At 38.5% G+C, this 13,942-nt stretch overlaps 2 protein-coding genes across 5 annotated transcripts in view; one reads left to right on the top strand and one right to left on the bottom strand.

Annotated features, from left to right (window-relative positions):
• The window catches only part of LOC307112730 (protein FRA10AC1), a 509,765-nt gene that overhangs the window by 171,278 nt on the left and 324,545 nt on the right, over positions 1-13,942 (top strand). The window lies entirely within an intron of this gene.
• Positions 1-13,942, bottom strand: part of PLCE1 (phospholipase C epsilon 1) — a 362,610-nt gene that overhangs the window by 254,261 nt on the left and 94,407 nt on the right. For 3 of the 4 annotated variants that reach the window (XM_079793644.1, XM_079793646.1, XM_079793643.1), the window contains one exon: positions 2,433-3,991. In XM_079793644.1, the coding sequence (XP_079649770.1) occupies positions 2,433-3,635 (1,203 nt within the window). In that variant the 5' untranslated portion in view covers positions 3,636-3,991. Of the gene's footprint in view, positions 1-2,432; positions 3,992-5,819; positions 6,204-13,942 lie in introns of those variants that run through there. The other variant, XM_079793645.1, reaches the window with a different exon arrangement.

The raw sequence follows: 13,942 nt of genomic DNA, 5'->3' as shown, positions 1-13,942 counted from the left end.
CTTAATGATCAACTTCAGGTGAACGTGAATTGTTGCCTTTTGAAGTGGGCTGACACATTGCTGTGATGAACTTCTTTCTCCCTGCATGGACAAAATTCAGAATTCGGTCAGAAGAGCTGGGGAGCATGTGGGTAACTGACACCACCTTGACTAGTGACTCAGGTTTCATGAGGTATCAGGTGAAGAAGTAAAAACAAACCTGCTGACACTTGGTGGGGTGAAGGGCAGGCCGAATGCACAGCCAGAAGGGCCTTCAGGCTCCCAGGTCAGGCCTCACACTCCTGAGAGCCCTGGCAGTGTCATGGACTTTAGGGCAGAGGAAACAGTCCCCAAATGTCCTGATGAAGACCAAAGAACTTAAGCTCCTGGTCAGTGGCTCTCAACTCCACAGAATCACAGAATTACCCAAAGGAATTTTGAAGAAAACTGTTCCTGTTGCACCCTACCCTAGTGATTCTGATTCAGAGGGTCTGGGGGGGGGGGGGGGGTGAGGGGGAAGGGAATGGACACTGTTATTCAAACATGTAACCAGGGTTAGAACCACCATATCAAACACAGTCAAGTCCAAAAAACCTAAGCATCAGTGAATGTGGCTACTAAGTCAACAGGTGCTGAAATGAACAGGATTTGTCTGTTCCTTTAAAAGCTTACTCTGAATTTTATTTCTTTCTGGATCTTGAGGAATTAAGTGTGTGGGCCGCCTGGATCACAATCCTGGTTACACCACTTATTAGCTAAGTGACCTTGGACAGGGTACATGACTTCTCTGAGACTCAGTTTTCTTAGCAATACCACATGATTAATAATCATACCAATACCAGAGGGGAATTAAGATGATTGCATGAAATCAAGAATAAATTATTTGGTCTGACTGGTGTGGCTCAGTGTTTGAACATTGACCTATGAACCAGGAAGTCGCAGTTCGTTCTCGGGCAGGGCACATGCCCAGGTTTTGGGCTCAATCCCCAGTAGGGGGAGTGCAGGAGGCAGCCAATCAATGATTCTCTCTTATCATTGATGTTTCTATCTCTCTCTCCCTCTCCCTTCCTCTCTGAAATCAATAAAAATATACTTTTTAAAAAAGAATGAATTGCCGAAACCGGTTTGGCTCAGTGGATAGAGCGTTGGCCTGCGGACTGAAAGGTCCCAGGTTCGATTCCGGTCAAGGGCATGTACCTTGGTTGCGGGCACATCCCCGGTGGGGGTTGTACAGGAGGCAGCTGATCGATGTGTCTCTATCATCGATGTTTCTAACTCTCTATCCCTCTCTCTTCCTCTCTGTAAAAAATCAATAAAATATATTTTTTAAAAAAATAATAAAAAAATAAAAAAGAATGAATTATTTGACCCAATGCTTGGCGCATGTAAAATGCACAACAAATATTAGCTACCATATTGGTGATGATGAAAGTAAAAATATGCCAGTTATATTTCAATAAAAAGGATGTTTTTCTAGACTGGGTAGTTATTTATAGGGCCAAATTTTAAGAAATTGTGAAACACTAGAATGGGAGAGTTAGAAATTTAACATTTCCTTCAATTATGAATATAGGCAACAAATCTCAGTAATAGTAGCAGCAGCTATGATCTTGTCACCAATAGAAATCACAAATATTTCTATATATTACAGTTATGGTAGACACCCTAAAATAGTATTTATATTTAGTGTGATCAACTGCCCTTGTTTGCCCAGACTGGAGATGCTTGGGATGATAAAACTGGGAAAGTCCCAGGCAAACCATTCCCGACCTAGATTCATCACTACTTTGAAGTTATGGTAGTTAGCACGTCACTGGGTACCATCGTTTAGTGTGTTAATAAAGAAGTACCAACCCTGTTATATCATAATTTCAAAAAACGTCTTGATAAATGTATATCCACATAATCTGTGTCCTTGATAACACTTTGTATTTCGTTTGATGCATTTAAAAGCATTCTGAATCCATGGGCTTCACCAAATTGCCAAAGGGGGTCCATGGCACAAAAAAAGTGAAGAGGGAAGCAACTTGGAAAGCTGGTTGGAAAATGGAGGAAACCGGACTTTAAGTTCCTTTCAGCCTCGCAAACTAAAAGCACAGTAAAAGAAGACATAGGCATATATCTCCGAAGGACACAAAAAAATTCAGTTTTTCCACTACCAGGAGTTTATTTCTTATAATTCCACACACAGTAACCAGGGAATCTCCGTAACGTCTCCACTCCTGATAACTTACATATGCGTATTTTGTTACTTATATTGTTACAGTTAACTCAGCCTTGACAGCTATCCATTGGATAACTGTTATATCTACTTGTTTCCAATAACTACAAATACTTCCCCTGTAGATCATAATTTGACAGAACTTAAATTTTTACATGAATTAAGACAATGAAAATCTGGATTTTGAAATTTCAAGCTTAAAAAAATGATTGAAAGAAACGTTCACTCTTACCGGATACCACTGGGCTTCTGACAGACATGGGCTCCCATCTTGCCTAATGGGCACTGTTGATAGCTGGCCCGTTACTCTCCCACAAGGCAACAGGCTTCCACTTCTCTTCGTATCAATGTAACTCCAAGCTGCCAGTCCAATGTGACCAGAAGGCAGAGTCCTCACAATTGCCCTTGTCCCAGTATACACAGATTTCTTAACTTCTCTGTCATTTTTACAAAATCTCCTCACTAACAAAGTGGATCGCTCCTTTTTACTTTTAAAATAATCTTCTACATCTTCACAATTATCAGGGAAGTCCTCAAAATGGCTCAGAAAGGTCTCGGCAGATGGACTATCAGTAAAATCCTCCCTGCAAAAGCTGTCACTAGAACACACCACGTTGGCCTTTCGGCAGGAACCTTCGCAGCACAGGTATTCATCATTCAAGGCATTACAATGATCACCCTGTAGCTGCTTGTTCTCATTATCACAGCTTTTTGCCAATTCCATCAGTTTGCAAGTATATGCCATATACTTTTTCTTTTGCTCCCTACCCACATCAGGCAGTGATACACAGTTTCCACAATCATCCAAAATCAAGTTGTCTGATAGGGTACAGACACTGTCTGACATTCTTCTGTCAAGTTCATAATGAAAGTGAAATACCGCCAAATCGCTCTCAGGGTGTGCCCCGCTGGTCTCTATGATTGCCGATTGATTGCCTAAGGGACGAATGCCCATGGGAGGTCCGTCTAGTTCCAGTTGAATCCCAGGGAACACCTTTCTTTCCAGGGAAGAAGGGATTCCAGTTTCCAAATGCAGGCCTTCCTCTGTGACAGAATCACATGTTTTGTAAAACTGGCTCTGAGGAAGACCACGCTGATGGTTTTCCAGTATGTTGTTGCCGTTCATGTTAAGGTTCTCCACAGAATCGGGCATGTTTTTCTCCCAGCACGTTTCGTTACTGTTCTCATCACTCATGATGTTCCCCCTTGTTGTTGAGAGTATCTTAGGCAAGTTGCTTCCAGAAGTTTCTTCTTTAGGTTTGTTCGGTTTTGAGATGGAATGAGAAGTCGGCCCACTCTGCCCAGGAGTATGTGTCTTTGGAACACTGACGCCTGAGGCCTTGTCACTACTTTCATCTACAGCTGACTGAGAAGACACCACTTTTCTCGGAGCCACAGGTATGAGATCAGAAGCTGCCATTTCTTCAGAAGTCATCTTGACCAACACACAGGCTTTACCGACTGTTCTGTTTCTCCTTCCTGATGATCATGTCAAGATTCTAATAAAATGACTGGCTATTAAAGTAATCTCAGATATAAAATTCCTTTGAGAAACAAAGCCACAGTTCCTTTGATTCAGGTGTATTACGTGTCAGATAAATTTCCCCAGTTTTAACTTCCTAGTATGTGCAATAAGGTTTTTTCCTAGGTCAGGGTTTTAGAGTGGTGGATCAATTTTCTTTCCTCTGTTATTTAAAGCAATTCTTTTGAAGACTTCTATTCAGGATTGCATTCTGCAACTTGTGATCCATCACTGACTTGTAATGATTTAAAATTCCAGTTTAATGTCTCCTGTAAGAGAAAGGGATAATGTCAAACACTGTGGAATTAAATGAATTTTTTAATGAAATCATAATTCTAAGCTAATGCAAAATATGAACCAATTTTGGAGAAGGAGTTTTGCAATCAGAAGTTAGTTTTACAGTCACAGGGATATAAAGTACAGCATAGGGAATCCTACCTAATAAAATGGTAATATGTAAATTACCATCACTCCGCTACGCCCATGATTGGGCCAGAGGGAGGCGCAGGGGGCGGGACTCGGGGTGGCCGGGGTAGCCGATTGGGCCGGCAGGACGCTGAGCTCGCGCCCGCCATGGCTGTGCTGCGGAACAGAAGGGGCCTCTGGGGCAGCGAGCTCACGTCCCACCGCGGACCATCAAAAGCAGGGGAGCTGGGTGCCTGTCTGCTCCGGCACCAGGCCTTTCAGAAGCCTCCGGCTCTGGCACCAGCGGACAGGCACCCAGCTCCCCCGCGATCGAAAGCGAAAGCGTGTAGGGGATCCTACACGTGCATGATTCAATCATGCACTGGGCCTCTAGTATAGTTAATAATACTGCAATAACTATGTGTAGTGTCAGATGGGTACTATATTTATTGGGAGTGATCATTTTGTAAGTTACATAAATGTCAAATCACTGTGCTGTATACCTGAAACTAACATACTATTGCCTGTCAACTGTAATTTAAAAAAAAATTTAAAAGATAAAAAAAGTTAGTTTTAATGCTTTATGTATTAATTTTTCTGATTTAATATTTCAGAACTTCTCTTTCCAGTCAAAATGGAGTCATGGGCACCAAATTTATCCTTTTCTCTTAAATAACTGCCTTTGCAATACAATGGTAGAGTTGAAAAGTTGTGACAGAGGCCATGTGGCCCAAAAAGCCAAAAGTATTTACCATCTGGCTCTTTACAGAAAATGCTTGCCAAACCATACACTAGATAAATGAGTTAATGAAATGCCTGTTTAGAGTAACAGAACTAAGTGGGAGGCTTGATAGCAATCTTCATACATTTGCAGAACTAAAATAAGGAAATAGCCTTGTTTCATATTGTTTCAGGGTGGGTGGGTAGGGACTAGGAGGAAGGGGGTAAAGGGGAGGAAGAATGGGAGATATCTGTAATACTATCAACAATAGAATATATATATATTTTTTTTTAAAAGGTAGGATCAGGGTGAAGACAAATGAATTATTGGATAGAAATGTTTGGGCTTAGTTTAATAAAGAATTCCCTAACTTTTAGAGTTGTTCAACAAAGGACAAGCTATCTTGGATGGTAGTCTTCTCCTGATTGCTGTTAGAGGACTTTAAATAGAAAAAGGCATAGTATAAGCACAGCAGGTATTCATGTGTGTTGAACAAATAATAAATGCCTACAATAATTAATTACAGAAAACAATGGCTAATACTTATGTATCATGTGTCAGGCATGCTCTAAGCACAGTATACATATTATCTCATTTAATCTTTTTAACAACAATATTAGCAGGGTGGCAGAGATTGCTAATTGTCCTCAAAATTTGTTATCGTTTTCTTCAATAAAAGAACTAAATTTTAGCCAGGCAGATAGTCCCCCTCCCCCCTTTTTAATATATATTTTTCTTGGTTTCAGAGAGGAAGAGAGAGGGAGAGCGAGAGAGATAGAAACATCAATGATGAGAGAGAATCATGGCTCGGCTGCCTCCTGGATGCCCCCTATTGGGGATCGAGTCCGCAACCAGGGCATGTGCCCTTGACCGGACTCGAACCCAGGACCCTTTAGTCTGCAGGCTGATGCTCTATCCACTGAGTAAACCAGCCAGGGCCAGATAGTCCCTTTTTTATTAGTTTCACTTACAGCTAGATGTAGCCAGGTGACTAAGTTACTGCTAATGAAATACAAGCCAAAGTGGTTTGCAACTTCTGGGAAGTGTCCTTGAAAACACAGGGCATGCCCTTTCCTCCTCCTCCTCTTCTTTTCTGCTGGCTGGAGGGAAGGCATGATGCCTGGAGCTAGAGTAGCCATATTACACCTTGAGGTGAAGATGAGAATGGACGCCTTGCATATAAAAAAACAAAAAAACAAAGTAGAAGCCTGGGTGCTTGTTTCCTGGAGTAAAAGGAAAGAGACAAATTCTATCTTGTTTAAGCCACAACTATTTCCGGTTTTCTATCATTCGCATCCAACTTTTCCCAATAATGGTGAGTACTATTATCATCCCCATTTTATTGATGAGGCTCAGAATATTTGAGTGACATATCTAAGAGTACAGACATGTGCTATAACAAGAAGGCTGTATAGAAAATTCCTGCATTGCAGGGAAAGTTATATTCATTAATTCCTAATGTGTTTCCAATTTTATGTTCCTAAACCAAATGAAATCCTTTGTGTCATAAAGAATAGTTAAATTAGAAAAATTAACACAAGCATATTGTCTTTTCTGATTGTGTGTTGGAAAGAGGCAGGGCTTAACAACAACAAAAACTATTTTATCAGACAATTGTCAAATATTTATTATGCACCAGTATATTCTACAGAGTTCAGGAGGCAAGATGGCCATGAACCAAGAGATCAAGAAAGCTCTGATGGAGGGGTACCTTACAGAGAGGTAGTAATTACTTGTATCCATAGAGGAGAAAAGAGACTTTTGGCAGAAGGAACAGTGTAAAGAAATATAAAGAGGTAGAAAAACACAATGCATAACTATGAATCAATCTGAAGTTCTAGGAGAACTTTTCACCTAATTAAAGAAAGTGCAAGTTTCTCAGAAATTTCACTAATATGGAAAAAAAATACTAGGGTAACTGTCAAAGCTGGTAATAGAATTTAACAGTCCTATTTGAATCTTTAAACTTAGGGGTTTTATGGAGTCCCTTTGAGTATCTCATGTATGACAACCATGCCACAGTTATTTACTTCTGCATTCTCTTCCCTAAATCCCACCCTGCAAAGAGATTAAAGAAAACATTTTGTCTGCACAACCCTTTCCTCCCTTTCTCCCTACCACATGCACATATTGTGCACAGTTGTAAGTTTGCACACCCACACCCAAACCCTACATGATGAGTCAGTCTTCACTCTTTCTTCACCACGGCTGTCTGCTGCTCCACTCCCTGGGGACTTCCTTTCTCTGAACTATTGTGATGGAAATTCCAAAACCCACAAAGAGACAAAGCTTTTAAAACATTCCCCAAAGGCATTGGTTTACTAATCTGGATCCTTTTCCAAGACCCCAAAGACTTAACCCTTCGTGACTTCTACTTTCTTTATTAGAAAAGTTTCAGCCTGGGATGCAAGCATTGTAACCCAGAAACCCCAGAGATATCCTAACCTTTATACTCTGTATATATTAGATATCAGGAGTTGACTGGTAGGTTGATTAGTTCAAATATTTTTGAACTAATACACTGATAATACAGTAAAATGGAGGATCACAAAAAAGTTTGTTTATAACAGGTTAATTCTCAACTGTAAAACTCACAAAGGAAATCCTCACTATAAACACAGTCTCCAATTAGCTTGCAAAGAAAGTTTTACTTCTTTCTTTCCAAAATGTGTACCTTTTATTATCTTTTCTTGCCTTAGTGTACTAACTAGGATCTCCAATTTTGAAGCTAAAATAAGTATGAAGAGCACACATCCTTGTCTCATTCTCAGTCTTAAAGGGAAAGTATTCAATATATCACTATTTAATACTATGTTAGCTCTAGGTGTCTTATAAGTGTCCTTTATTAAACTGAGGATGTTCCTCTGTATTTCTAGTTTGATAAAGTTTTTATCACAAATGAGTTTTGCCCAATGCTTTTTCTGCATTTATCGAAATGACCATATGATTTTTCTCCTTTAATAGGTTAACATGGTAAACTATACTGATTGATTTTCAAGTACCAAAACAATCTTGCAAATTCATGGAAAATGTAAAAGAACTAAAGTAGCCAAAATAACTGCAACCATGGCCCAATTTCAAGAATACTACAAAGCTACAGTAATCTTGACATTACTGTGTGTTACTGACATAAGGATAGAAATTTAGATCAATGGAATAGAATAGAGTTCAGAAATAGACCCACACACATACATTCAATTGGCTTTTCATCAAAGGCTCACAGATAGTTCAACGGGAAAAGGACAATCAATAAATGATGCTGGATCCAAATAGAAAAATAACAAATATCAATAGCTACATCAAATCAAACATAATGATTAATTTAAAAATGGATTATATATCTAAACATAAACTTCTTGAAGAAAACAGGAAAAATGTTTATGAACTTGGGATACAGAAAAATTTCTTAGATAAGTCACAAAAGGCACTAAGTCATTTTTAAAAAGTAAAATGGCCCTAACTGGTTTGGCTCAGTGGGTAGAGCGTCAGCCTACGGACTGAAGGGTCCCAGGTTCCATTCCAGTCAAGGGCACATGCCCAGGTTGCAGGCTCGATCCCCATTGTGGGGGGCGTGCAGGAGGCAGCCGATCAATGATTCTTGCTCATCATTGATGTTTCTATCTCTCTCTCCCTCTCTCTTCCTCTCTGAAATCAATAAAAAATATATATATATTTTTAAAAAAGGTAAAATGGACTTAATCAAAATGTAAATCTTCTGCTCTTCAAAAAATTTGCATTAATAAACAAAGATAGGCCACAGATTGGGAGAAAATATTCATAATACATGTACCTGAAAAAGTCTTATATCCAGAATATATATAAAATAATTCTTAGAACTCAATAATAAGCAGATAACAACCCATTTTTTTAAACGGACAAAAGACTTGAACATACACTTCACAAAATAATATATGTGAACAGCCTATAATAAATCGTGACAGAGCAACAAAATTTCTTCATTTAAAAAAAGGACCTCAATCCCTTCCTCACACCACACATAAAAGTTCAAATGAATCATAGTCCTAAATGTAAAAGCTAATGATAAGACTTCTTAAAGAAAAGAGGAGAAAATCTTGACAACCAGTGGAGTAAGCAGAAATTTCTTAGCATGAACACAAAAGTACAAACCATAAAGGAAAAACTGAACCTCATCAAAATGAAAAATATCTGTTCTTCAAAACCCAAGCCATAGAATGGTAGAAAATATCTGTAATATAAATATCAAGCAAAGGATTTTATATCTAGAACATATAAAGAACTCAATAATAAAAATAGCCCTGTTTTTTAAATGGGCAAATGTTTGAATAAGCACTTTACAAAAGAGAAATACAAATGACCTACAAGATCATGAAAAAAAAAAAAGTTCAACATCATTGATCAGCAGGAAAATCTCAATTAAAATCACAATAAGATAGCACTGCATTCCCATTAGAATGGCTACAATTAAAGTGACTGGCCATCCCAAAGTTAGTAAGAATGTGGAGCAACTGAAATATCATGGAAGGACTGTAAAATGGCACAGCTTCTTTGGTAAATGGTTTGGCAGTTTCTTATAAAGTTATACATACACTTACCACTTAACCCAAAAACTCTACTCATGGAAGATACATCCACAAATAGACTTGTATGCAAATGTTTCTATCAGCTTTTTCATAAAAAGCCCCAAACTAGAAACAATCCCAAAGTCTATCAACAGATGAATAAATAACCTGTGTTATATTCATACAATGGAATACTGCTCAGCAATAAAAGAAATGGCCTCCTGATCATGTAACAAACATGGATGAATCTCAAAAACATTAGGTTATGGGAAAGAAGCCAGCCACTGAATGATTCCATTTATTTGATGTTCTAGACCTATGCTATCTGATATAGCAGCCACTAAATACATGTGGCTATTAAAGTTTAAGTAAAAATTTATTTAAATTAAATAGATTTAAAAATTCAGTTCCTTCGCTGCATTAGTCACATTTTCAGTGCTCAGTAGTCACATGTAGCTGATGGAAACTGTGTTGGACAGCACAGATATACAGAACATTTCCATGATCACAGAGTTCTATAGGATAGTGCTGTTCTAAAGCATGCAAAATTAAGTCCTGGAGATAGATCAATAGTTGCAGGAGGAGAAGGAATGGAATAACTATAAAATGGCACAAAGGCACTTTGTAAGAATGATGGAAATGTTCTATATCTTAATTGGGGTGGTGGCTACACAGTTGTATGCTCATCCAACTGTGCAGGGTGGGGCAAAAGTAAGTTTACAGTTGTGAGTATGCAAAACAGAGTTTATTCTTGTATTATTATTTATTAATTATTGTATTATTTTTTCCATATGAACAACTGTAAGCCTACTTTTGCCCCACCTTGTATACTTTAACCCCATATCAGCTCTTTAAGTGAACTGTAGGTTGCATTTCAATCCTTCTTGCACCTTTAGCCAGTAACCTCTGAGCAGTGAACAACCTGCTCAATTGTACAAATATGATGCTGAAAATTTCAGCTGACCACAGAGCACCAGGGTAGTGGAATCAGTCTCAATTTGGATTCCACCTGTGACACTTAATACGCTGACCTTAGACAACTCATTTAACTTTGCGAAGGCATAGTTTCTACAGCTGTAAAATGGGGAAACAATAGTTTCGCATGTAATCCTCACAATAATCCTATGACGTGATAATCCCTCGAAAAAAATAGTTCCTTGTATTCTTATGATTATAAATACCTCTCCAGAGTAATTATATATAATTAAAATTACTTCCTGATACAGGACCATGTCCATTTCTCGTAAATCACAGTCCAGTACAACAATGATAAAGGCTCAATAAATATTTGCTCACTCTTTGCTTTGGATAGAATATTGTTTGTATGCTAGTATGTGATAATTTTCCTTTATTTCATCCAGTGTATGCTACTAAATAATGTTTTAAGATTTACAAGTTTACTGGGTGCTTAGCACATATGCAAGGGTACCACATGACTTCACAAGAAGAGAAAGGCAAAATTCCTGCCTATAGGGAAATCATTTGTTATTATAGAGCCATAAAGAAAAATCTAAGGCTATTGAAGTAATATCATAAAATACTAAACTGTATAGCCCAGGCAGTTAAAAAGTCGGGCAATCATCTGATCATGTGTATACTAATTGTGCAATATGTAAAAAATAAAGATAGAGATGGCAGAAATCAGCATAGACTCAGGTCATAAGCAAAGACTTCCCAGAGAATGTCATAGTCTATAAACGAGGACTCTGCCCCAGGAAGTCAGGCCAGAGAGAAAACAGAGGAGAGAGGGAGTCTTGGCTGTTTCTTGGACCTGGGATCAACGGTTGTAAGTTGGCTGGCACGTTGAGACTTCCCTGCCCTCATAAAGCATAACTGCGGCAGAAGCAATAGAACCATTCTGGACATGTGCTGGGAAGTTCTCATACCAGCTCAAGGCAGCACATTTTGGAAGCCTTGCAATGAAGGGGAAGAGAAAAGTGGGAAGGACCTTGAAGGCCTTGCCTTACCCATCCCATGCAGCAAAAATATAAACAGGCTTCCTCAAGCAGCCAACTACCACCATTTAGCTAGGGTACCTACAGCTCATGTTACAAGCAATTTTTAATTAATTGAGAGTTAGACAACATCAATACACCTATTCACTAAATGTCTTTTTCAAACTGGTATTTTACAAGTCATTCCTCAATTAATGTAATTGTCTTTCCAAATAATTAAAAATACATGTGATGAAAACTAACTCACTCTGGATGAGCTAAGCATACTAGAACCACTCTACTACCCTAACACATTCTCCCATTACAGTCTCTCAGTAAAATGATCCTGATTTAATCAAAATAAGATATGATTCAGCTCCTGCAAACTCTTCTTCATGGCTGTGCTTTCTGCACTCCCTACCACCTGATATCTAGCCTATATTTCATCATCACACCAAGTAAAACATTTCCAGACTAAATAATGCTCCAATTTCATAGAGGTTCCCCCCACAAGGCCCTAGCAGATGGAAAGCATTTTAAATCCACATAGCTAATGCATAAGATGGCCATGTCTAGCCATTTTCTTATTTATATTTACATTATATTTAACACCAGTCCCAATGAAGGTCTTCAGAGGTCTTCTGGTCAGCAAGCTTAAAAACATTATTCCTGTTCTCATGGATGCCCACCAATGACATCAAATTCTGGGTGGAAGCCCAAGTCAACAGCTGACTCAAACAGCTGATGTCATTCTAATATCTTGTTTTCAGTAGAGTTAAAAATGCAAATAGAACACCTCATTAAAACTCCAAATTCATTTTATTTTATTTTTTATAATTTTTTAAAAGTTTGCTCTGAAAGAAGTAGAGCTTTTTTTATTATTATTTTTATTGATTTCAGAGAGGAAGGAAGTCGGAGATAGAAATATCCATGATGAGAGAGAATCATTGATTGGCTGCCTCCTGCACACCCCACACTGGGGATCAAGCCTGCAACCCAGGCATGTGCCCTGACTGGGAATCGAACTGTGACCTCCTGGTTCATAGCTCAACGCTCAACCACTGAGCCACACCAGCTGGGCTCCAAGTTCATTTTAGCTGTGCCTCTGATTTACCACTCAGAAATCATCATCCAAAGGGGAAAAGCAATATTATTCATACTTTTTACCTGATTAAAAATATAATGAAACAAACAAGTTTTGGGGTGTTATTTAAATTTGTTTCATCTGTAGGCCAATACCTTGGCATTTCTGCTATTTTTCAGGGCAGTGTAACCCAACGCACAGAGCTGTGCACTGATCCCATAATCTAAAAGCAAGTAGGGTTGTTGCTCTGACTTAAACTATCCATGCCTGAGCCTCTAACAGGGGGTGGAAGGTGGAGGGTGTCCAGGGAGGCTGAAAGGTGGAAGCAAGGAACAATATTATGGCCAATCTTAGAATCTGGATGTTGGGGGATCCCCAATAAATTAACCATGCACAGGACACAGGAAGTATTGTACTTTGTAAGTAAGTATGGTAGGTAGGTGTAGTTCATTTTTAGTATAATTATGTCATTATTTCATATATCAGTTGGGATTTGTATGATGAGTGCCAGGGATAAAAAAACAAAGCAAACTTTGGTAAAAGTGCTGTACCACATTCTACACTAACTGTTTAATAAATGGCAACTGTTATTTTTTCTGATTATAAAAACAATTCGCATTTACCGTAGAATATTTTAATAAAGGCTGGGAAGTAGAAAGTAGAAAATAGAAGGTAAGATAATTAAGTAAGTCCTAATTTTGTTATAACTTCTTTCCAGTTTTCTCCCCATTGAATATACATCATCTTCAGAATTGAAATTGTACTATATATTCCATTTTTATCCTGCTTCTTATGTTTAATATTATATTGTCTAAAGGAATAACTTTTAGATGTAATGAAACCTATATAAATGTCAACAATAGTTTTTCCAATGTTCTAAATGTTATTTTAAAAAGAAGATCATGGAAAATTATATACCCTACCCCCTAAAATCATGCATAATCTCATCTGTTTGAAGATTTGTAAACTGGCCCCACCTTTGGAGTATAACTATTTCCAGATCATTCCATCTTTCTTCCAAAGGGCTGGTCAGCCAAAGGGTTTGATTCATTCATTCACTTGTTCAACAAATATCTTTTGAACACCTGCTATGTGCCAGATCCTATGTAGACACTAAGTACAAATGGTCCTTAAAACTACTGGGTCTAGTTAAAATTTATCAAAAGGCTATTTTCTAGGTTTAGGTGATATTTTATAAAACTAGGACAAATGAAGCCAAGTTTAAGGGTGATCTAATCAAAACAACTCTCCTACCCAACCAACTTCACACCCACCTCAGCCAGGAGGGTCTAGTCCTCTGTTCCCTGAACCTGCCTATTCACCCCCACTTCACCCCTGAGACCCCTCCATCTTCCTTTCTGCAGAGCCACATTCTATTCAGGAAGATTTTCTGACCAGTGGTTGTGAGCCTTACTGCCCTTGTTCCCAAGGAGGGAGGTGCTAAGTATCTGGGACATGTGCCAGAGCCTCATTTCCTTTCTTACTCCCCACAGCTAAGCACTACATACATTACTAGTAAACACCTAACCATTCCT

The sequence above is a fragment of the Cnephaeus nilssonii genome (assembly GCF_951640355.1).
Source record: "Cnephaeus nilssonii genome assembly, chromosome: 16".
In the NCBI taxonomy this organism is placed as follows: domain Eukaryota; kingdom Metazoa; phylum Chordata; class Mammalia; order Chiroptera; family Vespertilionidae; genus Cnephaeus; species Cnephaeus nilssonii.
Note: the sequence above shows the minus strand (reverse complement) of the source record. Positions and strands in the feature narration are given on the sequence as shown.